The sequence below is a fragment of the Cryptomeria japonica genome, chromosome 5 (genome assembly GCF_030272615.1).
Source record: "Cryptomeria japonica chromosome 5, Sugi_1.0, whole genome shotgun sequence".
In the NCBI taxonomy this organism is placed as follows: domain Eukaryota; kingdom Viridiplantae; phylum Streptophyta; class Pinopsida; order Cupressales; family Cupressaceae; genus Cryptomeria; species Cryptomeria japonica.
In genome coordinates this window covers 759,202,936-759,229,930 of record NC_081409.1, presented here as the reverse complement: position 1 = coordinate 759,229,930, position 26,995 = coordinate 759,202,936, and the positions used below count along the sequence as shown (strand labels likewise).

Sequence of the window (26,995 nt, the reverse complement as noted above, 5' to 3'; positions counted from 1 at the left end):
CCTTCCATCTGTGTTTTGTGTGGTAATGGGGAGGAGGATTCTTCACACCTGTTCTTCAGATGCCCTTTCTCGTTGCTGATCTGGCACTACTTGTGGGGGGTGTGGAAGCACCCTCGTGTTCACACGGATTCTTTGGTGGAGTTTTGGAGCAGTTTGGGCAGGCCTCCTATTTTGTCCCCTTTTCTCCAGACTGTCTGGCACATTGGGCCCATTTTCATACTTTGGCAGATCTGGCTAGAGAGGAATAGGAGGATCTTTAGGGAAGTCAGAATGTTAGTTCAGCAAGTGTGGAATAGAATCATTGGAATGATTCGGGAGACGATGGAAGATAAATGTGAGGTGAATTTTCCTCTGGATAGAGGAGAGGTTGATATTGTGAATAGGTTGGGTTTGCAGGAGATGTCTCCTATCTTAGCTTGTGTCAGGAGAGGTAGACGTGCTATGAAGAAGGTTCATAGGGTGGGAAGATGGTTGCCCCCTTAGGATGAGTCCATCAAGATTAACACCGATGGCTCCTCTAGGGGTAATCCGGGTACTGCTGGGATTGGTGGTGTTGGTAGGGATCGTATGGGGGATGTGGTTTTCTTCTTTTCAGTGCATAAAGGGCAGTAGTCTAATAATAGTTGGGATGGCGTAAGGTTATTTGAGAATCGGATTTGCAGATTATTGTTAACATGTTGATTGAGCAGAAGGTGAGTGGGATTAATTGGCAACTGGCAGGGATTGTTCACCAAATTTTGCAAATTAGTGCTATGATGGAGAAGGTGTCTTTCATCCACATTCCTCATGAATGGAATAGAGCAGCTGATTGTTTGGCTAAGTGGGCCTCGGAACATGGTGATGATTGGAAAGTTGAGGGTTGGGCGCATCTTTTCCCAGATTACTGCCAGGACTTGCATAAGATCTTTGCTGAGGATATGGATAGTTATGAAGCTAGTTGATTTTTGGTTGGGCTTGTTGTTCTCTTCTGGAGCTTTAAAAATCTAAAAATAATTGATTGCATAAAATGCAATTTTCACTACAAAATCTTATCCTCTAATCGTAAAATTAAAACAATGAAACTTCTAGTAAAGCTGTAAATCGAGTTTATTACAACTTATGATTTAATGCTAACATCTCTTAGGTGGCAAGAGACAGGATGTGATGTCACATATTTTTAGTAGGGCTCAAGAGGCCAAATGAGACGATAAAGCTATTTTTTATCCTCGCCATGTGATGTGCCATTAAAATTTTGAGTTTTCATAAAATTTGTAAGAACATGCATTTACATCACCATGACAAGCGCACTTTTATTTTTGGCAAGAGCTATGGAACTTAGATGCATACCATTTGACAACTTGAAATCTGCTATATGACTATGGGCGACTCACATTTTAGCTGTGAAATGATGTTCTAGTTGTTCACAGAATGCCACATTCTCTATTTTATGAAGCTACATACATGACAAGTGATGCTTTTGTGATGGTCATTTTCGATCTTTCTTTGGGAGCACAAATTTCCCACCATGTTTTTCAATATTATTGTGTAATGTCTCCTTATGTTAATACTTGGGAAGAAAGGGACAAATTAACTTGTAAATCAATTGTAGGATACTACTTTCTCATCAAAACACAAAATCCTTATGAATCTGATAATAAATATCACTCAATGATCTGCTATAAACATATATCAGTTCTGAGACATACAATTAATAAATTTAATATCAATATATGATATTCAAGTATTATAAATTCTGCGATTTGTAACTTTAACTGATTGAATGAAGTATTTTTTCTGTCTCTGATATACCTTTGGGCATTATGCAATGGTAGTCTGATCCAATCTGCAATTATGAAGTTTACTTCACTCTTCCTGATGTGACAATATAGATTGTGCTGTAAGTTTCCTCCCAATCGTTTAAAGCCCTCCCTAATATGGTGGTATCAATATGCTGTTAGTGTTTCACACTATCACTTATAGTGATGAAAGTATAATTGCTGTTTCTGATTTTGCTTGGGAAGTATGCAATGGGGTTGTGATGTTTCTGAATGACAACCTTATATCTATGCAACCAGAATTGGCCTTTGAAGGCTAACACTCAACTGAGCAATCCACTAATGGATATAAATGAGATTAAATGACAAGTCCAATGATGTTTTGAAATGAGAATTGACCTTCCTTAAATATCTTATTGGACTGATTGGTTGCATTCTTTGATTTGGAATAGTCATGAGTATCCCTTGAATCGTATCTCCTCATAAATATTTGTTATTTATGAGTATTGGTTGCTTGTGCTTAATCACACCCCTTTCCATGGACACAAATTATTAATCAATGATCATTTGTTAATCAGAGTTCCCTTATGATTAATATAATCATTGTTTGGATAACTAACCAATGGAATGGTTAGTTGCTGATCGATTGTGTTCATGCCTTAATCGGTATTCATCTGATCATATACTCGAACTCTATCTTTGATGTGGATTAACAACTTCTCATCATCCAGCGATATGCTTCTTGATAATAGATATATTACTCTTTAGTCTTTACACAATTGGATCTGTGAGGCAATCAATACTCTTTTTGTTATCTTATGACAGTGATGAAAGAGAATGGATGTTATAGTGGTGACATTGATAAGAAGTTGTCTCCATGTATGATCGGTGTGGCACTGATATTTGAGTGTTGTTGTATCCATGTGTTAGCACCCCCCACAATTTTTCAATTAAAATGTCCAAGCTTGTGGGTTGCCTTTTGGTGTCTCTATTCTTTCGGGTCTTTTGTACCTCTTCGTTTTGAACCTAAGCCGTTGAACTCTAGAAACAGTTCAATTGGTTCAAGGTCAAGGCACGTTTTAGGTAAATGTCTTTAGCGGCCTTTCTCTCCACCAAGGCAAGCGTGTTATTGTTATGTGTTTTGAACTTTGAACCCGTGAACCTTTTTGGTTCAAGGTTCAAAATGTCTTTTTGTGAGTCACGGCTATGTAATGTTATTTAACGAGCAGGTGTCAATGTGTTTTAAGTTGGTTTTGAACTTGAACCTTGAACCAATTGTCTTTTCGGTTCAATAGTTCAACGGTTCAAGGTTCAAAGTCCTTTGCTTGTTAGTCATGGTTATTGCTCGTTCCCAGTATTGTTTTGAGCCGCTAGTTCACTGTTGTTCTTCCCGGATGAACTTGAACCATTGAACTCTTTGTGAGATGGTTCAAGGTTCAAAAGGTTCACTTCAAGCTGATTCTAAAGACTTTGTTAACACTGGAGGCAGTGCAGCAAGAAGGAATATTCCCGGCATCTGATAGTTTAAAATTCTAAATTTGGAAAGTAATCATGAGGACATTAACTATTTGTGCGGAAGTGATGGGCAATTAAGAAAGTGTCAGGTTTTCAGTCATTTCACTGTTACTTCACACAATTAAATGAATCATTATGAAGCGTGTGTGGTTTTCTCGGTTTTTTTCCCATCTATTCAAAAAGGATATATGAATTCATCTCCATAATTTGTAAGGGTTGCAGCTGCTATAATTGAGTGAATTGGAGATGCCGAAGGTAAATTCAGCTCTACTTTCCTAAGAGGGTTTCACAGATTCATGGTGGTAACAGGTGAGTTCAGACAATTCCCCTATGCTGCATTTCTTTAGTTCTGAAGAATTATCAGTTGTAGGAAGAAAATCTTTAGTTTGTTGGAGTAGAATTCTACCCTATTTTAGAATTGCTTGATTAAAAGTATAGGTAGGCAGTATGAGGCCGGTATTGCCGAAGCTTGGTCGAACTTCATGTTTAGTGAGCATATTACTAGAGCTAGATGATATTTCCTTAGCTCACGCCAACCTAGGGGATTTCTTAGAAAGAACCAAGAACCCTCAAGCTGGTTCAATAATGGAGAAAATATTGAGAAGTGGTCTCGTTGAAGCCGCTGCATTTCCACTCGCTGCACCATGTCCAAATTTGGTGGTAGCTTGTATGAATAGGTATGATGCTAAGAATAGAAGCATAAGAACCAGTAATGGTGAGTTGTTAGTTGGTATCAACAGGGAAACAGTAATGGTGGCGATGGGAATCCTACACAAGGAATCATATGAGGACTAGTCAATTGGGACCTCATACGCCTTCTTCTCTGAGAAGAAGAGTGTGTATAGAAGTGTAATTACAAGAAACTGGCTCCTTAAAGTTCAAAAGGGAGGGTCATGGCTGCCGAAGCCCCTTACCAGAGAGCACTTCATCACAGAAGTGCGAGACATTGTTATACTGCTAAATAGGCTAAAAGGGAATTGACACTCCTTTTACTGGGAAGATTGGATGTATTTTTACATTCAGGTGCTATTATTAGGTGACAAATATCTTAATTGGGCGCTGGTAATTGCAGAGAGACTCCATGAAGGTTTAAGTAACTTTGTGGGTATGTCTAGTTTTTATATGTCCTCTTATCTTTTCTACATATTAGCTTGTACCAAAGATTGGCCTGGCTTGCTCAATGAACCATGGGTGGATGGTATGAAGGTTTATGATTACTATCCTTTGTTACAGCAGCAGAAACATGTAGAACATATTGCCAGATGGAATGGTGTCTTCGTAGGGAGACTTGCTTTTGAACTACAAGGTGATGTGGACAAGAGAATATCAGTTGAAGCAATGGAGTTGATAAGTATATATGGCAACTTCTTCATCCAATTTCCCAGGTTCACCTATCTTCGGGTAGGTGGTTTTGAAGGTGAACCATTCAAGCTACCTAGGTACGCCTTCGATAGCTATGTACTCATAGAGGTGACCAGGCAACTAGCTCATATTGATAAAAGGTTAAGGGCAAAAGGCAAATCTGGAGTTGCCTTTCCTGTTGAACTTGGATACTATAGCTGTAAGTCCGTGTCCGATGCTTTAAATTTGGAATTGGAATTTAAGAAGATGAACCTGCAGCCCTATGTTGCTAGACGTAGGTTTGTTAGCAGAGGTTATGCCATGGAAAACCTAAATGTGGACAACCACTTCTGTCATGAACCCCAGTTGGAAGACTACTAGGAGAATTGCAGTGATGAATATGAGGTAAGGAGGAGACTGTGGTCAATATTTACTCTACAGCAGATAATCACCATGAAGCTTCCTATCAATGTATCCGGAGTTACAGGAGGAAATAGGGGAAGATATTCTAGATCCTGAATTCAACAAGGAAGTTCAAGGAAAGCCAATCCCTGAGATTGACTGGAATAAAAAGGAAGATGATAGTATTCAAGCTAAAACTTTTAATGTTGTAAGGAGAACTGAGAAGTGGTTGAGAGACCAGAAATTTAAGAAAGGACCACTCATATCCTTCCATGAACTAAGAGTTGATTCACATGCTGTGACTCAACTTCCTATTTCTTCCACTAATGAAATTGTTGATGTTGTAGGTGGTTCAAAGTCAATTGTTGAAAAAATCCAACCCAAAAGATCAAAAAGGTCACCATTAGGTTCTACAGCAACCCGAGTAACTCGGTCAAGAAGCAAGAAAAAGAGCAAAAAGCCAACATTGAGCCAGATTGTTGTAGGCCTGGATCCAAGTGAAGAGATTGAAGTAATAATGGATCAACAGGATTTGGGTGAACCTGTGGTACAAAAAATGGACATAGGTAAAGAAACAGAGGGTGAATTAAATCCGATGAACACTCTTGTTATTGTTAATTCACCAAGTACCTAGACAACTCCTCCATCCAAAGAACCTGCAAACACTCCGTGATGGTTAGAGGCTATTGTTGGGAAGAAATGCAGTGTGGTACTAATCACAATCCCTATGGAAGATATGGTAAGCAAGTGTCTCGGAAAAGTGTCCAAGCCGAAAAGACTCAAAACACAGACAATGCTTGAGGTAGATGAAGTAACAGGTCATTGGACAGCCGAGATGGCTAAGCCTATCCCAGGTAGAGACTCGGACAAAGCCACTGAAGATGACTTCACAGTAGAAAAGATTGATCTAGGGGTTGCTTCACGAGCCGTTGATGTTAAACACTTGGAGTCTTCCACGAAGAGAATGATTTCCAGATCATGGAAAGATGAAAAGGATAAAAAAGAGCTGAAACGGATCATCACTCAAATGGTTGAGTACATTAATGCCATTCACCATCCAAATCCTCAACCCTTGTTACAAGTGGCAGTATCATTTGATCCCAAATCTCCAGCAAATCAAAAGATGTTAGATCAAGTTCAAAGAAACAGAATGGTCGCGCAGATGTTCAATAAATGGCTTGATCTCATAATACAACAAGGTTCAGACTATATTGTCAGTCTGGTGAAAGTATATGAGGATGCTATGACTGTGAGAAAGGAATTGGAATTAGAGGTCGTTGCCTAGGAGAAAGAAAGGACCAAATGGGTGGCAGTTCTTGCACAGATGAATGATATACAAAAATTTGGTGTGATGAAGTTCTTGGCTGAAAAATCTGTGAAGAGCTTGGATGACAATGTATTGTATGTATCGAAGAAAAACGTGGAGTGGCGAAATTCAATTATCAAATAGGGCGACGAGGAGTCCACCAAATTGCTAAAAGGATTGACAGATCTGATCAATACCATGCAAAAAGATCTTAAATGCATTGACATCCAACTTATAAAAGATGATGCACAGACAATCGAAGCTGCCACAGATATGACAAAAATCTTCCAAGAAAGGATACAGTTCATTCGGAAAACAAAATCCTTGACTACGGATGATTTCTCAAAAGTAGCCAGGATTGAATTAATGCTCACGGTTTGTTCTGATCATCTAGAAGCGCACAAGGCAAAGGTGACACAAGTAACTATGGATAAGGAGGTCTGGAAGCAATGAATTCAGCATACTGGACTCCCCTATTTTCAAGTCATCCTGAACTTCTCGATGACACATTTAGAGTGGCGTGGCATGCGCAGTTCTACGGCAAAGTAGGATAAGCCAGTGGCTTCCTCTGCCACGGTGGAGTCATGATCAATTAGGGGATGAGTTGTCAGCCTTTCTGTGGCTGTTATTTTAGTTTCTTTTGTTTTAAGCAAACGGTTTCTTTAACCTATGGTTAAAGTGAAGTTTTAATTATTATGTAACAAACTATGAGCTTGGAGGCTATTTAAGCTAGGAAGGAAGTTTATGTTAAGGTCTGAAAAACTGTGATTTTTGAAGGAACAAACAAAAATCTGTTTTCTGTGAATTTCTTAAAATTGGAATGACTGGTTTATCAATGAAATTTTATGGTGTGCAGTATTTAAATTTGTGTGTTTAAGGAATTGGCGATCTTTATTGAGAAATTTGCTAATGTGCATAATATCATTTTGTTATCAGTTATTCCTATGTTTTCTGAATTCATTGTTACCATTATTTACAAGTACGATTGAGTTGTGTTGATCCCCCTTGTCCTGTGAGACATGAGAGAGAATCGATCAGTGTTCATACTACTATGCATTTGCTTTGCTTTGAATTTATGAAATGAACATGTGTGGAAATAGGAGTCCGTGAGCTCTTATTTGGAATTGATCTTCAGAATATTCTTTCAGTTTTATTTTAATAGCATTCCTTTGTGTTGATAGATGAATGCTGAAGCCTTTTCACGCTTTCTGGTTAAAAGTGTATTCATTTCAAAGTTTTATGTATAAAATTCATTGCAAATCATACGAGGAGCTGTCCTCTAATGCAGAGGATGGATTTGTAATTGGTTCATCCAACTGTTGGTTTATTTGTTTCCTTTCATAAAGGGGTGTACAAGAGTCATATTATTATTCAAAGAAAGCAAACATTATAATTTGAAGAAAGGGGCAAATCTATTAACCAACACCATGCAACCGGGCTGCCTTCATGTTGTCTTGATGATGATGGGATATGTTACTCATCATCTCCATTATCTTGCTTCTGACAAATGTTATAGATTGATCATAAGAGATCTCCATGAGTTTCTGTATAACATCCATAATATGATCAAGGCTTCACTATGCCATGAGCCTTCATTCCTTGATCATGAGAATTCTTATCTTCACTTCTACATCTTATTCTCTATGCTGTACTTGGACAATTGATAGGAAAATCATGAAGTCTTATGAATAAGACTATTTTCCTCAATGAGGTCTTCATGCTACAATCTTGATTCTTTACTGATACAATATGTAAGGCTACCTACTTGTACTTCTTAAATACTATGTACAAATTGTTATTTCCTAACTACTAACTAGTTGAAGGTGTTTCAAGGCTGCCACCCTTGATCAAATAAGTGTTTTATTGCTTATCATTATTAGGTTAAAGATGGGGACATCACATATTGCTAGAAGCTCCTATTTACTTATGCAAGTTAGAGTTCTCTAGTATCTGGAATCATGTTGTACTTAAGCATACTTCTGCTTATTATTTTGAGACTCTAGGTAGGGTCATCACATATTGTTAGAAGCTCCTATTTACTCATGCAGGTTAGAGTTATCTAGTATTTGGAATAATGTTGCACTTAAGTATACTTCTGCTAATTATTTTGAGACTCTAGGTAGGGATTGGAATTAGATCTCTATTCTTTTAAACTTGTGGCCTTCTATGATTTTGAAACATTCGGTGATGTTTTTCAAACCAAACACCTTAAGATACTGCCTCCTTATTTTGTCCTCTCTATGTGAGTGTGATTAATGAATTTATCACCATTTTGGAAAATAAGAGTTAAAACAAAAGTCAACATAGAGCCAACAACCAATGTTTGGTCCAACAAAAAAAATAGCTGAAAGAGATTTTGAGAAACAAAAAACCAACCAAAATGAAGAAACGATATATTGTGAATCCAGGAGATTCATTAGCATTTAGTATAAGAGGTCTAGTTACTCCACCTAGAGAGTGATGATCTTTATCGATTAGCAGCAAATTTTCTTTTTTTTTTAATATGGTTTTCTTCAATGAGTTTTTCTTTACAAAAATTATGAATTGCGAAAGTTTGAAATCTTTTTAGTTCAACATTTCTAAGTTTGTAGCCTTAATTTTAGTAACAAAATACAATATTACATGTAAAATGGGATCAACATGGAATCTTATCATCCCTTCCTACATAGACACACTAAAAAATCACTCTAGAAAACTCGTAGGATGGTGGCATTCATGAAGAAAGCATATTTCTAAGGACTTAAGGACTTACGAAATTCAGCATTTGAACTTCAAAAACATAAAATATATTTTCTCAGCCTTCTGAGTATATTGAAATATACTTTATCCTCAAAAAGTTGCCAGTGTACATAATTTACCAGGTATCTAGCAAGTTACGTGTAAACTTCACTTGGTTTACTATTGTCTATTTATTTTTATCTTTATATGACCTCAAGATCAAGAGTCACGATTCATTCTTGTACACTAGTGATAAATACTCACAATTTATTAATAACAATTCCATAACCTATATGATTCTCTCCTTTCCCATCATCCCCTCATATTTTCCAATAAATATAAAAAAGGATTTCTCTTGAAAATCAATTAGACGGAGGGCCCAGATTCAAAATAAAAAAGACTTATGCTTCTCTTATTTCATGCTAATCAAGAGGTACTATCAACACTTGTCCTTCCTCTTTTGAGAAGTATTTATGTATGAGATTAAAGATTAGGATTCAAGGATAGAATCATTTACTTGTAGAGCATGTAAGTTTACAAGAAATAAAGTAACTTACAGCTTCCATTTATAAGGATTCAACTTTGCATCAATATCTGCTGCATTAGAAGCATGGCAAAGTGATCCCAAAATTACAGCCACCAAGAAGCAACCAACCCCAGGGAAAAGCATGCCTGCTTGATTCAATCCATCATCCAAAAAATAATTTATAGTTGTACCTGCACAAACATTTCCTCCGCTTTAGCCTCTATTAAGCAATCACTTTGAGAAAAAGTTTCAGAAAATCATACTTGAATGCAGAGAGTACAACAGCACATAAAGCATTTAGAATTGTCCGATGTTATAGTAATGCCTGCCAGAAGACTTTCATTAGAAGCAGAACATGACAAACACAATTCTATTGGCAAGATTGGAGGCATCCAATTTAAAATATCAAATAAAACAAACATACAAAAATATTAATCAAAATTGACACTACTACCAGCTCTCTGCAGTTGTAGCTTCTGTAATCAGTGCACCTAATTACACCTTCTAGCAGTCAGCAGTAAGGTATATGTTATAATATGAATATCACTTTTGGCATACAATAGCAGCATAGGAAACAAGTTTATTGCCTAAAGACAAACAAAATCCTCACTTTCACCCTTTACCAAAAGTGTATGCAGGACTAAGGAACTATAAATTGTTTGAACAATGCAAACTAAAAGGCCTTACAGCAGATAAAGTGAAGTCCTTAAACACTCTACACTCTTTAAATGATGATGAACATCAACCCTTGTCTAATCGTGAAGATAATTCAAGCAGCAGAAGACTTATCAATGCAAAATGGGCTGCACATCCATGTTTCTATGTTTTTATTACCCTTTTTCATATTTGCCAAGAGACGGGTACCAGAACTGAAATGTCATTTTTGGAAACAATATGAGACACGTACTCGGAGATGCCACAGATTTATATTTGCTAAAATTAAAAATTTAAAAATATATAATATATAATTAATATTTGAGCTAATAAGCCTAATCGTAGTTCTTAATATTTAAATCTGTTTTGTACCACTTCCACGATACACGGCCACAATAATGTTTTAGGTGTTTTTTATATTAAAAAGTAAAAGTTTTAATATAACAATGAAGTACAAGGTAACATGTTTTAAAGTTTTAAATGTATAACAATAATGTTACTTTGTTCTAAATATAACATGTTTTGATGTTTTTATATTTTTTTTGATATTAAACTTTTAGAGCTAACATGCAGCATATTCACAGGAAATTCAGCATTTAGGGCTCAACACTTCGAAGCAACAAATGATGAAGGATCAGCTCCAAGATGACTCTACAAGCATATTGCGAGGACAACATCACAAATGCAAATGAGGAAGATCAACATTTCAAGGATGGGAAGAGGATTTCAAGACAAGGATTTCCAAAAGCAAAGATGAGGACTAGCTCAAACCTGAAGAAAGCTTCAATATGATGGTGAACAAATCCAGGACATGATCACAAGGAATTCCAAACATCATGAAGAATGTTCAAGGACAATTGATTAAGTCTACAAGGCAAGCTGAGGTGGCTTCCCAATCATCATTCGTCCAATCAAAGGGTACCAAGTCAAAATTCATTCAAGGAGGAAATAGGTGACATGTGGCACTACATCAAATATTATTTATCTTACCTACCCTTATCTCTCATTCATCAATGTAATGGTGGTTGTAACAAACCCTAATTAGGGTTTCTATCTTTCGATCTTGGCCATTGTTGTGAATCAATCTGAGCCATTCATTGTAATGAGAGCTCTATATAAGGCTCAGTGCTCTCGTTTGTAAAGAAAAAAAGTTAGAAGAGTAGAAGAATAATTGCTAAGGCAATTAGGAATTAGAAGCTAGAGTAGAGTAGGGTAGGAGAAGAGGAAATTGTTGCCAAGACTTGTTTCATTGAAGATATGGTGAAATGAGTTGTTTCAACAAGTTGCATGGTTTCCACTTCTTATTTGTTTTGATATTGGACTGAATGAAAGATCTGTGGAGGATTAGTGGTGAAATTCACATATCCATACTATTAGCAGTTTGCTGATTGTAGACTTGCCTTGCATGGTCAGCTGGAGTCCTTATTCAAGCTTAACTTCAATTGCTATTCACACATTGATATGCATTGCCTTGATGTTGTCTATGTTGTTGGTGGTAATTTGAACATCATATATTTACCTTAGAAGATTGCACTAGCTTTGTGGAGTTGTTCATTGATGTCAAAGCAAAGTCTAGTAGAGTTTCACCAAGTCATTCACTACTTCTGACATTCCTAGGAGTAGATTAATCTTCCTAAACCCTTCCCCTTTTGTCCTTTTTTTCAATTCAAGTTAGTTTAGGAGAGAAAACATCACAAGATCGCAATATCACATGATCAAGTTCCAGTAACATTCAAGCATTCAATATTCAACGTAAGTCCCCTTGTGAACCCAGTAAATCACATCAAACCATTGAGCTTATCCACACGTTAAGACCTGACATTTCGGAACCTTGGAGTCTTCCAATTGATCACATAGTTTAGCATTTGGGAAGATATGACAGGATAAGATACCTTGGTATTTTATTCTATGTTTGAGGTACTGTAATGTCCCCTTCGCAGCTCTAGACTGATGGATAGAGTCTTAGCCTATTTTGGAAACTCGTAGGCTAACCAGAGACTAAATTAGGGTTTCTGTCTTCAGGAAGGTTTTCGGAGAGGTATTTGAAGGAGTTCTACAATTTGCTCTCTAGATTCTTTCTGAGTTTTTCGTGAGCTTTAGGATGGTATAACATGCATTCCAATCAAAGAAGATTTCTGAGTTTACTATTTTTAGTAAATTGCGACAAACTGACGAATGTTTGCTTTATAGGGGTTTTCTAGGTTTTTTGAGAGCTCCAGGGTGGTTTGACATGCAAATTCTTCGGAGATGATTTCTAGACTTACTATTTTTAATGTCATGACTGCTGCTCAGAATGTGATGAAAATGACTTTTGACACACTATTTTTAACGGTATGCTATTTATAGTAAGTACTACTTTTTGTTGTGCTATTTTTGGCAGGGGTTCTGCAACTCAGCTCAGTGGCTATGTCTGGCAGTGTTACTTTTGGCAGGATCCTATGTTCGAACTCAGATGACTATTTTCTGCAATGCAATTTAGTACCTTGGCCTCAACTCATTTTGGCAGTATTCAGTTTTTTGGGAAGCAAAAGTATTTTTTAATACTTCATTATTCTACATGGCCTAGGTGTAATTTGTATTGTGACTTCAAGGGGTCGCCATGGTGTTTTTAATTAAATTATAACTTAAGTCAAGTTGGACGATTTTCTAAGTAAGATTGCCTAAGTTATATTATTATAAGTCATTGTTGAACACTCATTTTAAACATTATTGGCAATTTTAATAAGGTGAATCTGCTATGATCTTGGATGACTTAGAGAAGGGAAATATTATTTTTATCCTAAGTCTATTTGGCGAAATATTCCACCTTCATATTGAGATGCCAAATTACAATTTCATCAATATTATTTTATGAATCGTATATTTATCAAAAATGGCAATTTATGGTGAATGTGAGTTGGTCGAAACTTGTGTAAAGGAAATAAAAATGAAATGCAATGCCTAAAGAAGGTGAAATGTAATGGCATTTGGTTTGGGCGCATTTGGAGAGCATTTGAATTTGAATTTGGCTAGCAAAAAGTTATAAATACAGGCCTTGGGCTCTCATTTTGGTATCCATGAAAATTTGTATAACAAAGTGCTGTCGGAATGGTGCCAGATTTGTGCTTCGAAGTTGCGAGTTTCCTAGCCTATGTTAGTTTCGTGCTTGAGATATAGCACCTAGCTGTGGAGAGACTATTTCTCATTCAGAGGAATAAATAGAGCATATTGAGAATGGTTTGCATCAGTTGGTTTTCTGTTTTGTGTGAGTTCTTGTGTGTTTCTTGGTTGCTGGTTGGTGTCATGGCTGAAGCGTATTTTCACTCCTAGTTTTTTGTGCGGGTGGGCCCCTATTGATTCTGGGTATTGGCTCTAAAGATTTCTATGCTTCCAACAAAGAGATTTGTAAGTTTTTAGACCCTAGTGTTGAGTTTTCAGATTTTAAATGCAAATCGTACTTTCCAGCCTAGACGTACTTGTTAAGGAGGTGCATTGGGATGTGTGCTGAGTGTTTGGGGTCATATTGCTGTTGTTTTCCTATTTGTACTTAGTCGCTCAATGCTTATTGTCAGTTTGGGTGTGTTGTTGGGTGATTTGAGTGAATTTTGAGTGAGTTAGGAGCATTTTAGTGTGGTTTGGTGTTGTTGGTTATGCATTTCCAGCTTGCTATCATAAATATCAAATTTTTGAAAGTTGGATTTTGGGTGTGATTTTGAGAGTGAGTAGATTGGGTGGTTAGATGATGATTGAAGGTCTCGTTGCAGTTGTCAGGCCTTAATCAGCACTTGGTTATCAAATTCTATATTCATTGTAATGCTGATTAGTAGTACTAACAGCAACATTTTGGCTTTCTGTTGTCCCACTGCATAAGTGGAAGAGGCTGGCTTAGCCGCCTACCTTAGATTAGCAATATTTCTTATATTCAGAAATCATTGTAATGAATTGTAAAGCTGGTTAGTAGTACTAACAGCTATCTTTCAGATTTCTTATTTGGTTCCCACTGCATAAGTGGAAGAGGCTGGCTTGGCTGCCTATCTTGAGTTTGTAATGTTGTCCTCCCGCTGAATAAGCGGTGGAGTTGATATTAATTTCCATTTCTAGTCCTCCCGCTGCACAAGCGGTTGAGTGATTGCATTCTCAGTTCTTTGGCTTGTCCTTGGCTGGTTTACCGCCAGGTCATTGCATTGTTTTCAATATCCAGTTGTATAAGCGGAAGGGGCTGGCTTGCTGCTCGAGTATTGTAATCTGAATTTTCAGTGTTGCATCTAACGATCCCCTGTCACTGTATGCTCTCACCCTCCTAGTTTGGGCTCTAGGTGATCAAATGGTGGAAGGGTTCCTTTCAGTTGATTTGGATTACATTATTCTAACCCTAATGGGTGATTGGTGTGTTGTAAATAAATCCTACTCTAATTATGATCAGAAGTAAAAATAAGGAAATCATAATTCAATTTAACCGTTTGTTTATCAAAATAATAGCAAATAACCTCAAATCTAAAATAAATAATGCCAAATTTCTTAGGCAAACCTTCAAATTTGATTGCTAATTAGATAATTAATGAATTACTAATTAAAAAAAATGATCAGCACTTAAGCTCTTGAACAAAAATTATAATTCAGATGAAAAAATTATTATATATGCAATTATCAAATTACACTAAGATAAATGAAAATGTAGAGTGAAAAATCTGAAGGTAGGAAGAACGAAAAAACACAGATTCTGAAATTTCTCCAAAAAATAATGAACCAGATGATTTAAAATGCAGATCTCCAAAGGAATGGGAGTGTTCGCAATCAGATTATGAAGGAATTCAAATGATCAATCTTTCTAGGGAGGCCAAGATGGATCTAGAGTTTTTGGAGGACCTTGTAATTATATGCAGATTTATTGGTCCAAAAGTTGATCAAGCAAAAATTAGGGTTTGGATCAAAAAATCATGGAAAATGGAGGTGATTACGAAATTCTTACCCAAAGGTTTTTTTATTGTTATATTCACTAATCAAAGGGAAAGGGAAAAAATATTGCAAGGAGGATTATGGATGATGGAGGAAGCTCCACTTTACATGCAGAAATGATTCCCAAACTTCAATCCACTTATATTGGAGCCTTATGAAAGTCCAGTCTTGATTCAGTTATTCAATTTGCCTATTGAGTACTGGTTAGAGGAATGCTTGGAAAAAATTGGAAGATCATTAGGAACAATAATTGACATTAATGCAAATTTGGTGAACGGAGACTCGTATTTATATGCTAGGGCTAAGCTGGCAACAATTAGGAAAATTCTAAAGTTAGGTTTTGTGTAAATGGAAGGCACTAGTTTTATAAGATTGACATCGAAGAAGAATAAGTTCTACCTTCGATGCCGCATAAGAGATTATAAGGAGATCAATTGCAAGATGACACCTAAGACTGCAAGAAATGGATTATGAAAGCTAGAAGCCCCAAAAAGAATCACAGAGGAAAAGATTTTACTCCTAGTGACATCTCATAAGAACATGGAAGAGCTCAACATGTAGGTCAAGGAGAGGAGATCAATTGAATCAAGGATTTTGGAGAACAAGGGAGAAGCCAAGCAAGCGCATGTTTCATGTCAAGATGGTGAATCTGGTACTAATTTGGGATTGGACAAGAATAAGATGACACTCAAGGTTACAAGCAACATGAATATTGAGGTACTGAGTGATAAGGAAGATTCAAGCGAAGATGGATGGGGGACAAAGGATGAGGATTTGGATTGTGACGAGCTGGCAATTATTGAATCAAGATGCATAAGCCAATCAAGAACTAAACTTATGGGTTAGTCCAAGAAAGAAAGAGGAAGGAAATCTAACCGGTAAAAAAGAGAGGATGAAGCTTTGGAGAGGTTTGGTAAGTATCAAAGCATTTCTGACAAGATCCAAGTGAAGCACCATTTGGATAAAATTGCTATGGATGTTGCAATTATTCAAGAAATACAAATAAGTTCAGACCATGGGGCAAAATTTGTTAAGTACTGTAGGAAATGGGCTGGATCATTTCATAGTGCTCGTGACAATGCGGGCGGCCTCAGTCTGATATGGAATCCAAATACTATTGAGGGTTCAATAAGGATGGTGGAAAATAATTGGATGCTTTGTAACATTACGAGTCGGGTCTCCAATGTGGAATTTCCTCTATTCAATATCTACGAGCCCACAAAAATGAAGGATAAAGCTATGCTTTGGAACACTATTTTAGAAACCATCAAAGATGTGGATAGAGATAAGATGATACTTGGTAGAGACTTCAACGCAATACTAGATCTTAGTGAGAAGAGTGGCAAGTTGACAAAATTCAATAGAATTATCTTCGATTTCCGAGCCTTTATTAAGTCCATAGAAGTGGTTGATTGTATTCCAAAAAAAATGGAAATATACATGAACGAATAGGAGAGTTGGGTTTACCAAAATCTCCCAAAGACTTGACAAATCTTTCATCAGGAATTTTTGGTTGAAGAACAAATTCGCATGTGTTTCTAGCATCTTACCATATTCTGTTTCCGATCATTACCCACACCTATTAGAATTAAAATGTATTGAGAGACCACAAAGAGGATATTTTAAATTTGAAAATATGTGGTGGTGGGACTCTAAAGGATAATAATGAAAAATGGAGGGAGAATAATTTTTGCAAGGGAACTATAAGTTTTTGTTCTTTGAAAAGATTAGGGTTTATTAAAGATAAATTGAAACAATGGAATAAGGAGAGCTTCAAAAATATTTTTTTGGATAAAGAATTGATGGAAAAGGAATTGGCTGACTTGAACGAAAAAATCATAAGGGACAGATTAGGAAACATCATATAAAGGAAAAGAAGCTTAAGGAAAGACTATCGGAGTTGCTTGCTCGTGAGGAAATATACTAGAGAGGCGAGGCGCGTGAGAATTGGCTCTCAGTTGGAGATATGAACACGAAATTTTCACACCTTGGTTAGGGCTCATCACAAAAGAAATGGAATAGAGGAGATCAAATTAGAGAATGGAACAGCTAGTAAGGACTTACCAAATATTTAATTCGAGGAGGTTAGATACTTCCAATCCATTCTAGCAAATGGATCTGGGGCTGTTTTCGATCAGAGCAATCCAATATTTTCGGTCATTCCAAAACGTGCTTCTAAAGAAGATAATAAGATGTTGATCAACGCATTTACAAAAGACGAAATTAAAGCTGCTACATTCCAGTTGCACCTAGAGAAAATGCTTGGCCTAGATGGCTTTCTTGCTGAATTCTTCCAAGTCTGTTGACATTTCATTGGACAAGATGTGTGGGAACTTGCGGAAGACTTTAGGAAGTGCCATCAGTTTGTCAAAGATATAAATAATACAGCTATTGTTATTCCAAAGAAGAAAGACTGTTCCTCAATGGCAGACTATCAGCCAATTTCATTATGCAACACTATTTATAAAATTATTTCCAAGGCCCTAGCAAATAGATGGGAGATCCTATTGGGGAAATCGATTGCAAAGGAATGGAATGGCTTTACCATCAATAGGGACATCACAGACAACATTATCCTAGCAGGAGAGACCATTCATACCATGTCAACCAAGAATATTAGAGCTATATTTATTAAATTGGTTGTTAGTAAGGCTTACAATTGGGTCCAATGAGATTTTCTAATTGAGGTAATGAGGAGATTTAGATTCAGTTCACATTGGATTGAGATTATTAAGTCATGTATTGCATCTCCTCATTTTCCTATACTAGTGAATGGATTGATGTGTGGTTTCTTTGCCCCCACTAATGGTCTGAGACAAGGGGACCCAACCTCCCCATTCTTATTTGTCATCATGGTAGAGGTTATGGGGAAATTAATTGGTAGATTGAAGGAAAACAAAATATGGAATGGAATTTCTATCTCCAATGATCTTGAGCCTGTCTCTCTCGTTCAGTTGGCTGACGGCACCATATTATTTAGAGAAACTACTACAAGAGAAGTAGAGGTTATCAAGAATACATTGGAGGAATACTGTACTAAGTCTGGACAGACTTTGAATAGGGAAAAATCTGAAATTTTCTTTTTCAATACGAAGAAGGTGGTTCAGAAAAGGATGAGTAAGATTTTGGGATTTGCCATTTCTTTGGTTCCTTCCAAAGACCTTGGAGCTCCTATATTTGTTGGAATGAGAAGACCTTCTTATTGGGAAGAAATGACTAACAATTGTCAGAACAAGAAGGGTCCTTGGAAGTACAAATGGTTATCATTAGCCAATAGAATCATGATGATTAAATATGTTCTCTTTGTGGTACCCATTTATGTAATGTCATGTTTCAGACTCACAAACAAAGCAATCTTAGAGCTGGAAAATCTAATGACGTTTTTGTGGGAGGGCACAAAGGATGAGAAGAGAATCCCCCTAATAAATTGTGACATGGCCTGCATGTCGAAGTATGACGGTGGAGTTGGGCTTTGTAGGCCGAGGTGGCAAAATATTGCTCTAGTTGCAAAGCTTATCTAGAAGATGTATAGGGAGCCACAAAAATAGTGGTGTCGTATTATGCAAAAGAAGTATCTTGATTCTGATGAACCTAATATTCCTCACAATTGCCAATAATGGGGGAAGATATGCAATATGGAGATTCATTTGGGATTGCAGAAAATTGATTGTGGACTAGCTAACATGGAAGGTGGGAAATGGTGCAGGCCAAGTTTTCAAATGACTCATGGAACAGGGAGGTTCCCATTAATAGTCTTCTGGACAATTCGGATTGGATCTTTGAGATCTCATGAGAATTTGGAGAATATGTTGCAAATTATATTGTTAAGACAAACAATGGGAGTGGAGATGATTGGAACTAGCACTTAGTGGACAATATGAATAACCCAGACATCGCGAAAGACACAAGGAAGGTTACCTTACAACATAGAAAGATCATGTTGACATTAGAAGACAACGAAATTATATGGTGCACCTCAAAGATTGGGGAGTATTCTGTTTGGTTCATGTTGATGTGTTTTTTAGGCACATGAGAACACAGAATAAAATACCTTAAGTATCTTATCCTCTCTTGAACAAAATCTCTCGAATGCTGAAGATTAGCTTAAGGATCACTTGAGAAGACTCCAAGGTTCATGAATGTAGGGTCACTACGTGTGGATAAGCTCATTGGTTTGACGTGATTATGCTGGAATCACAAGGGGACTAACATTTGAATGCCTGAATGCTTGATTTGCTGGAATTTGATCATCTAATGTTGCAATATGGTGATGCTCTTTGTCCTAAACTAGTTCGAGTTTGAAAAAATGGCAAAAGGTAAAGGGTTGAGAAGGTCTATTCTAAGGCCTAGAATGTAAGAAGATGGACGAATGATTAGATGGAATCCTACTAAGCGAGGTCTCACCATCAAGCTGAACAATTTGAAACAAGCTCAGTGCAATCTTCTAAGGACATTTCAAAGATGTTCAAATCATTACCATCGAACACTATTCACCATTCAAGTTAATGCATAAACAATGGACGCGTAACAATTTGAAGTTAAGCTCATATCATTCCAGTTGACCACGCAAGGCACACTTACAATCAATAAGAGGCTAGTGGTATGGACTAAGCGGATTCCACATGAATACATTCACCAAATTCTTCCATTCAATCTAACTTATTTATCATCTAAGATGAAGATCCAACAAGAAACCATGCACATTGTAAAGAAACAACACACTTCACCATAACTTCAAAGAAAATGGAGTTCATTTACAACTTAGGCAACAATTTCTGCCTTCTCTTCCTACTCTACTTTAACTTCTATTAGACTCTCTTAAGACTATCTATTGACTATTAACCTTTACAAATGAAGAGCTTGAGCTTTATATCGAGAGCTGATTTACAATGAACGGCCAAGATTGATTCTCCATCAATGGCCAAGATTTTACAATGAAAAACCTAATTAGGGTTTGTTACAACAAACTCTCCTTAGCCAATGAGAAAATTACATTCAATGAGCGTGGATGTTGTCGGCATAAATTGCCTGTTGTTATGTTTGATAATATTTGTTATCCGACAATGTATTAATTAATTATATTGAGTGGGTTGTCAGTCTCGGGTAGTTATGTGTCGGTTGGTTGACGGTTGTGTACCTCTCGGCAACCATCGGGTCCTTTAAATGTCTTGTACTGCCAAGGAAGGGGGACAGTATTGTCGGATCTGTTGTAATCCTTGGCCGACCGTCTCTGGCCTTCTTCTCTGTAATAATTGCATGTGCGAATAAAGATATATTTTACTGTTGTGTCTGGTATGCATTGTCATGTACATTATTATTTCTTATATTTAGTTTACTAGTTGTACCAACAAACATTTTGGCGTCATTGCCTTAAAAGAAATCGGGTCAGCCTTGAGTGATTTATGTTCGTAGATCCCATCAAAGGTGAGAAGAGGCCACAGGGTGGCAAGACCAAGCGATTAGGTGATCCGCCAACCCTCGGCCGAAGGGAGCACAAAGACGAGTCGAAGCCTGGAAGTACTCGAAGTGTTGGGATGCTGGAGGTGGACGTGTAGAGGACACGCACATGTCTAAGAGTGCAAGTAAAGCACCGGAATGTAGCGGTCGGAACAGTTCACTTAGGTTCGACACACCTGGAAGCATAGATGGCACACTCGCTGAAAACTCGCCGAGTTTTCGAGCCTGGCGAGTAGATTTGACTTCTACTCGCCAGAAAAACTCAGCGAGTCCATGACAAAAACTCGCCCGCCTGATTCACTTGGCCGAAAACGGCAAAAACATAATTCATTTTTTGTTTTCTGATTGGGTTTTGGGCTGAGAAAGGGGAAGTTGACTTGGAGTGACTTGCAAGGTGATTTGGAGGGATTTTTGAGTGATTCCAAGTGGATTTGAAGGGGATTTGAAGGGAAAATCAGAATCCTAGGTAAGTTTTTTTTTTTTCTATGCTTTTTTAAAACAATTTGTTTATTTTTTGTTGCATTTAGATGGATTAGAAATAATTCCTAGGTAGTCTAAATCATTTCTAAGTTATTTGCACAAGATTTAACACTAGATTTGACAAGTTTTGTTGAATTTTCACAATTTTTTTGAAGAATCTAGTTTTCAAAAAAAATTCAAACCCTACTTTAAAAAAAAAAAAACTTTGAATGATGTCTAAATTTATTTAAACTAATGTAGATAGTTTGCTAAATTGTTTAACTAAAATGTTAATTTTTTTTTTCAGTTTGTATGTGTAGGTTAAGTAAGCATTAATCATGGCAAGGGAGCAATGGCCACTAGATCCATGCCCATCTGGATATATAGGCACCCGTCCTAGAGGTGCTAGAGATGGGGCATGGAGGTATGCCTATGAGGGACCCGATCTTGGGTCAATTATATGCATAAAGTGTGAGAAAATACTTCATGGAGGCATCAACCGCATCAAATACCACCTTGCAGGAATAGATAGGCATGATGTTAGAGCATGCCCTGGGACCAATGAAGAAATAAAAAGACAAATGAATGCCCTACTTGCAGCTGAATCTCAAGGTGTTTCTGTTGACCTTGAAGAGGAACAAGAAGCACTTGAGGGCATAGTGGGCTCTCAATGTGACCCACATATCCGCAAACCCACCATCACCTCGCCCATTGCTTCTGCTTCCTCTAGTAGAGTACCTGGCACTGTTCCACTTCCATCATCACGATCAAGGTCCATAGGTGATTATTTTGTGCCCAGGAACACACCTGGAGCACAACCATCATTAGAGGCCACTGGATGGAATAAGGAGGTACATGAGAAAACTGACATTGTAGTAGCTGATTTTTGGTACTTCAACAACATTGCATTCAATGTGGTGGACAATGCTTATTGGCTGAATTTGATGACTGCTATGACAGTTTTAGGAAAGCGGTACAAGGCCCCTTCTCGCAAGGATTTGAGTGGGAAGTTAGTAAATTACTACATAGTCCACTTGATTTCATTTTTAATTATTTTTTAGATTTCTTGTTTATTAAATCAAAATTGTGTACTAAGACCTAATTTCATTTTGCACTTACAGGTTGCTCACAAATGCAGTTGCTAAGGCAAGAGAAGTGAAGGAGGATCAAAAAATTGAATGGGCAAATTATGGCTGCACCATTCTTTCTGATGGGCGAACAGATGGCAAGAACCGCACCATCATCAATTTTTTGGTTGCTTGCAAGGAGAATGTAGTGTTCTTGAAATCTGTTGATGCCTCCAGCAAGGTGAAAAATGCAGAAACATTGGCTGGAATGTTGGAGCATGTCGTCATGGAGGTGGGGGTAGAGAATGTGGTGCAAATCATCACAGATAATGCAGTAGCATATGTGTCAGCAGGTAGAATCCTTTTAAATTATCACCTTTAGGCATTAGCAATATTTTCATTTGTTGTGGCTTTGTTTTACTTGGTTGCATATTTCTTAAGAATAACTTCTTCTTTTGCAAGAAGAATCCTCCAAGAGAGGCACCCCACTCTTTTTGGGACACCTTGTGCAGCACATGTCCTTGACCTTCTTTTGGAGGACATAGGAAAACTTGAGTGGGTGACTCCAGTTGTGGAAGATGCAAGGAGGATCACCAAATATATTTACAATCACCCTTAGGTCCTGTTGACGTGTATTTTGTACACAATCATACACAGAATAAAATACCGACAGGCATCTTATCCTCTCTTGAGAAAATAGTCTCTAACTGCTGAAGATCTGCAAAAAGGATCAGTTAGATGGACTCCAAGGTTCTTTTAGTGGGGTCTCCACGTGTGGACAAGCTTTTTTAGTGGTATGATGTGATTTGCTGTTTCCTTCAAGGCGTCTTACGGATTCAAAAGCTCGAAGATTTTACTAATCTAAAGGAACTTTCAAAAAAAAATGAAAAAAAGACAGGGTTTAAGGAAGTCTAATCTAACCCTATGAACGACTTAGCATGAATGAGATTTGGCAAGACTCAACCAATTTCAATTTTGCCATAAGATAACAACTCAACTGAAATTAGTGCGATCTTCTAAGGTAATAATGGTGTTCAATGCATCAAAGACCAAGGACACTACTACGAAGGTACATATCCTAGATACGAAAATGCTTGAAGGTTAAGGACTCAAAACGTTTTCCAGTCGACCACGCAAGGCGTTCCTACAATCAGCAAGAAGCTAGTGGTTTGGATAGCGAATCCTACCAAATATCAAATCTCACACTTAGCCTTTCAAATTAACAAACTACTTCGATTGAGCGTGATTCAAGTACATCCAACAACCATGAAGATAACTTATGAAATTTGCAACAAAACACCATAACTTCAATATTTTATTGATTTCCAAGTCATCATATACAACAATTGCTTGAATTTCTCTCTTCAAGACTCAATCTTGCTACAAAATAAAATTGCTTACAACTCTAATCTCTCTATTTCACTCTTAACTCTATTCTCTATTTTCTGAACTCTAATGAAATGAAAAAATGGGGGTATAAATAGCATCCCCAATTACAATGAAAGGTCCAGATTGAAAGTAAATCAATGGACAAGATCATGACACCTAAACCCTAATTAGGGTTTGTTACAAATGACCTCCTTTTTACTGAACAATATTAAATACATAGCCAAATATTAAATTTGGCACAAAAATCTAGGAGGTATCAACCAATGAGAAATAAGATGTCATGTCATCTGTAACAACCTTTCATCTAGAATCTTATTCCCTTTCCAATTCTCTTTCTTAGCATATGCAATGAATTTTGCCACGATTCCTTCGATTTCTGTGCTTGGAATCTCGGGAAGATTCTTGATACTCTCTTCTAAGTGGATAACCTGATCAAATGCATCTAGAAGAGCTGTGTCCCAAGTAGGTTCAAGTTCCTTCGTTCTATCAATCAGGAGCATGGTAGCATACATCTGATCATACTGCTCATCTGTAACATCTGCGTCCTTGCGAAAGATGATCTTGATTCTATCTTCAAATTCTTGTAAATCCACATCTGTCTCGACCTCGATCCTTCTGCCAAGAATGGTACGAAGTACCTCAAATACTCTGTCCTGGATTGGATTGATCACCTCCTCAACTTGACCACATCTAACACTGATGTCCTCAAAGAGAACACTCTTTATATGGAGTAAGGTTGACCACTGAAACAAACTGTGAGAATCACCTTCTAAGATCTTCTCTTGTGCTAGAATTCTTCTGGATGTATGTCTTATAACTTTCAAGACAGGGATGACAACGTCCTTGGTATAGGCAAATGCAGCTACTGTTGCCATCAATCTGTGAATAATCTCAAGAACTTGGATAGCCTGATGGGTGATCTTCGACATCCTTGTAACAAACTCAATGGCCACCGTGTGAGATCTATCCATCCAACTACATGTACGCTGGACCATATTCCTGAATCTTTCTGCTTCATTGATTGATTGAAGGGGCAATGCCTGCAATGGTGATCTAACTGGATCCTGACGTCCCAAAGGTTCATTGATGTGACTGAAATATGTCCTCCATGCACCGACCTCTTTCTCAAGCTTTCTATTCTTTTCTACTTCTTCTCTAAATTTGTCCTTCAATGCCTCAAATGTGTCGGTGGCATCATCTAAAGTCTGCTCTGCTGTGGATGGTCCTAACTCAATAGTCTGTATATGATAGTCCTCTGCTAGGATCTCACCCTCATATTTGTCTGCTGCCGGTGTAGCTATCTGCAGTTTTCTAGATCCAGTCTCATCTCGAATCATCTTGGATATCTTTGTAGCCTTCTTCTTCTCTGTTGTCATATGTGAGCGTCCCACGAGGCTCTCTAAATCAATTGCACTGTCCTCGTCCTCAATTACGATCACCTTAGTCAATCTTTCCTTCAACCAATCTGGGATATTTGATCTTGTCTCTTGAACTTGAATTTCTTTATGTACTATTTCTTCTTGTCTGGGAGGAGATGTTACTTCGTTATCATTATCTAAATCATAGTCTTGGAGAGATCCATCGGATGAAACATGTTGTGCCTGTTCTTCTTCCTGTCTATCATTCTGTACCATCGATTCCATGGACTCTTCCACTCGAACTGCTCTATCCTCTGGTCTGGAAGAAGTACCTGGTGTTTGATCTTTGCCGGCACTTTGCTTTCTCTTGGAAGGCTCTTTCTTTTCTGATCTTTCCTTTCTCTTTGAACCTCTCGAATGGAGATTGCCCTCACTGGCACATCGAAGGTTACCTTCACCTGAATTCCTAGGATTAGGATTACCTTCACTAACACTGGCTCCACCTTCGGCTGGCTTTTCTTCCAAGGTAAAAGACATAGCTATGCCCTGTTCTCTCAACTTCTGATGTTGAACGTCTACCCATCTGCGAGTACAAGACAAGACTGGTGCCATCAAATCATCTAAATCCACGGCCTCGGGCTCATTCCAATTCAAACTTATTGTTTTGCTTTCTCTATCATATGAAGATTGGATGTGCCTGCCGTTGTCCTGAGCTTGGTCGGCCACTCTGTAAATCTTACATTTCCTGATGAAATCCAAAGGCAATCTAGAATGTATCTTTCGTTTCACTTCGAGATCATCTAGGAGATTCATCATAAAATCTTCAATCTGGTACTCATGTCTAAATCTTCTACCGACCGTCTCTTCTAAATGTCCATGAGGATCAAAACTATTCCTCCAAGCAAAAGATGAAAAAGGATACAAGGCTAACTCCCTCTCTGCGTCATCCATGGCTGAGACATTGGGACATACCTCAACTGAATTACCCAAAATAATAGGTACCTGAACTCCATTCTGATGTCTGTGTCTGAATGCCTTCACATATGCTGCCAACTGCCTTGTTACTTCAAGTAACACAATTCTATCTGTCGGGTACCTTGGCAACATGTATGGAGGTAAAGGACATCCATACACTCTAATGTAAGTGAACTTGGGAAACTGAATGAACCAAGCACCGTACCTCTTGATTAATTCCTGGGCATCCTGAGATAATCTGTTGTGAATCCCGCCTTGTAACGTCCTTGTGATGTTCATCGTGAAAGTATCATTGATTAACTTATAGTTCTTTCCTGGTGGATGATGCAAGTAGGTATAGGATTCACAAACTCTGACCTCACCGGGTCCTCTTCCAATCACTCCTCTGTGAGGTAGTCCTGCGTACTCAATGCTCCTGATTAAGGCATAGATGACGTATGAACTCATGTGGAAAGACTTAGTAGCCCTGAGTCTTCTCAACTGTACGTCTAAGCAATGGCTAATTATCCTAGCCCAATGTATTGTACCCTTTCCTTGAACAATCACCTGGATGAAGTAAAACATCCATTTCTCAAAATAGAAGGCATGAGGTGCTCCTGTAACTCTGTTGAGCATGGTGATCAAATCTCTGTACTCCTCTTGGAAATCGATCCTGTGTGGTGTGTTCGGTACTTTGCTCAGACGGGGACGACTCTTAAGTAGCCAGTTCTTGTTGATTATGCTTAGGCAAGCATCTGGATCATCATCGTACACTGATCTGGCTCCTTCAATGCTCTTGTATATCATGTCCCTGTGCTCTGGAAGATGGAAGGCTTCACTTATGGCTTCCTCTGAAAGGTACACCAAAATGTTTCCCTCATTGGACACAATTGTCCTGGACTGTGGATTGTAATGACGGGCACACTCGATCATCAACTCGTGACACTGAATGGCTGGAGGAAAACCGGCCGCCTTAATGATGCCACTTTCTATTATTCTCCGGGCGACAGGTGATGGCTTGCCGATGTAAGGGACCTCTCGGAACTTCTTCGTGCTAAAGTTCCCCAAGTTTGTATCTCCAATGTTGCTCCACTTGGACACGATCTTGGTCTCCACTTCTTCAGTCTTCTGATCTTTTTTCATGAGAGCCGAGCGACTGG

General features: G+C 37.8%; 1 protein-coding gene across 5 annotated transcripts in view; it reads right to left on the bottom strand.

Annotated features, from left to right (window-relative positions):
- LOC131036504 (ureide permease 1) overlaps positions 1-26,995 on the bottom strand; it is a 150,968-nt gene that overhangs the window by 21,946 nt on the left and 102,027 nt on the right. For all 5 annotated transcript variants that reach the window (XM_057968407.2, XM_057968408.2, XM_057968405.2 and 2 more), the window contains one exon: positions 9,594-9,753. In XM_057968407.2, the coding sequence (XP_057824390.1) occupies positions 9,594-9,753 (160 nt within the window). The remainder of the gene's footprint in view (positions 1-9,593; positions 9,754-26,995) is intronic.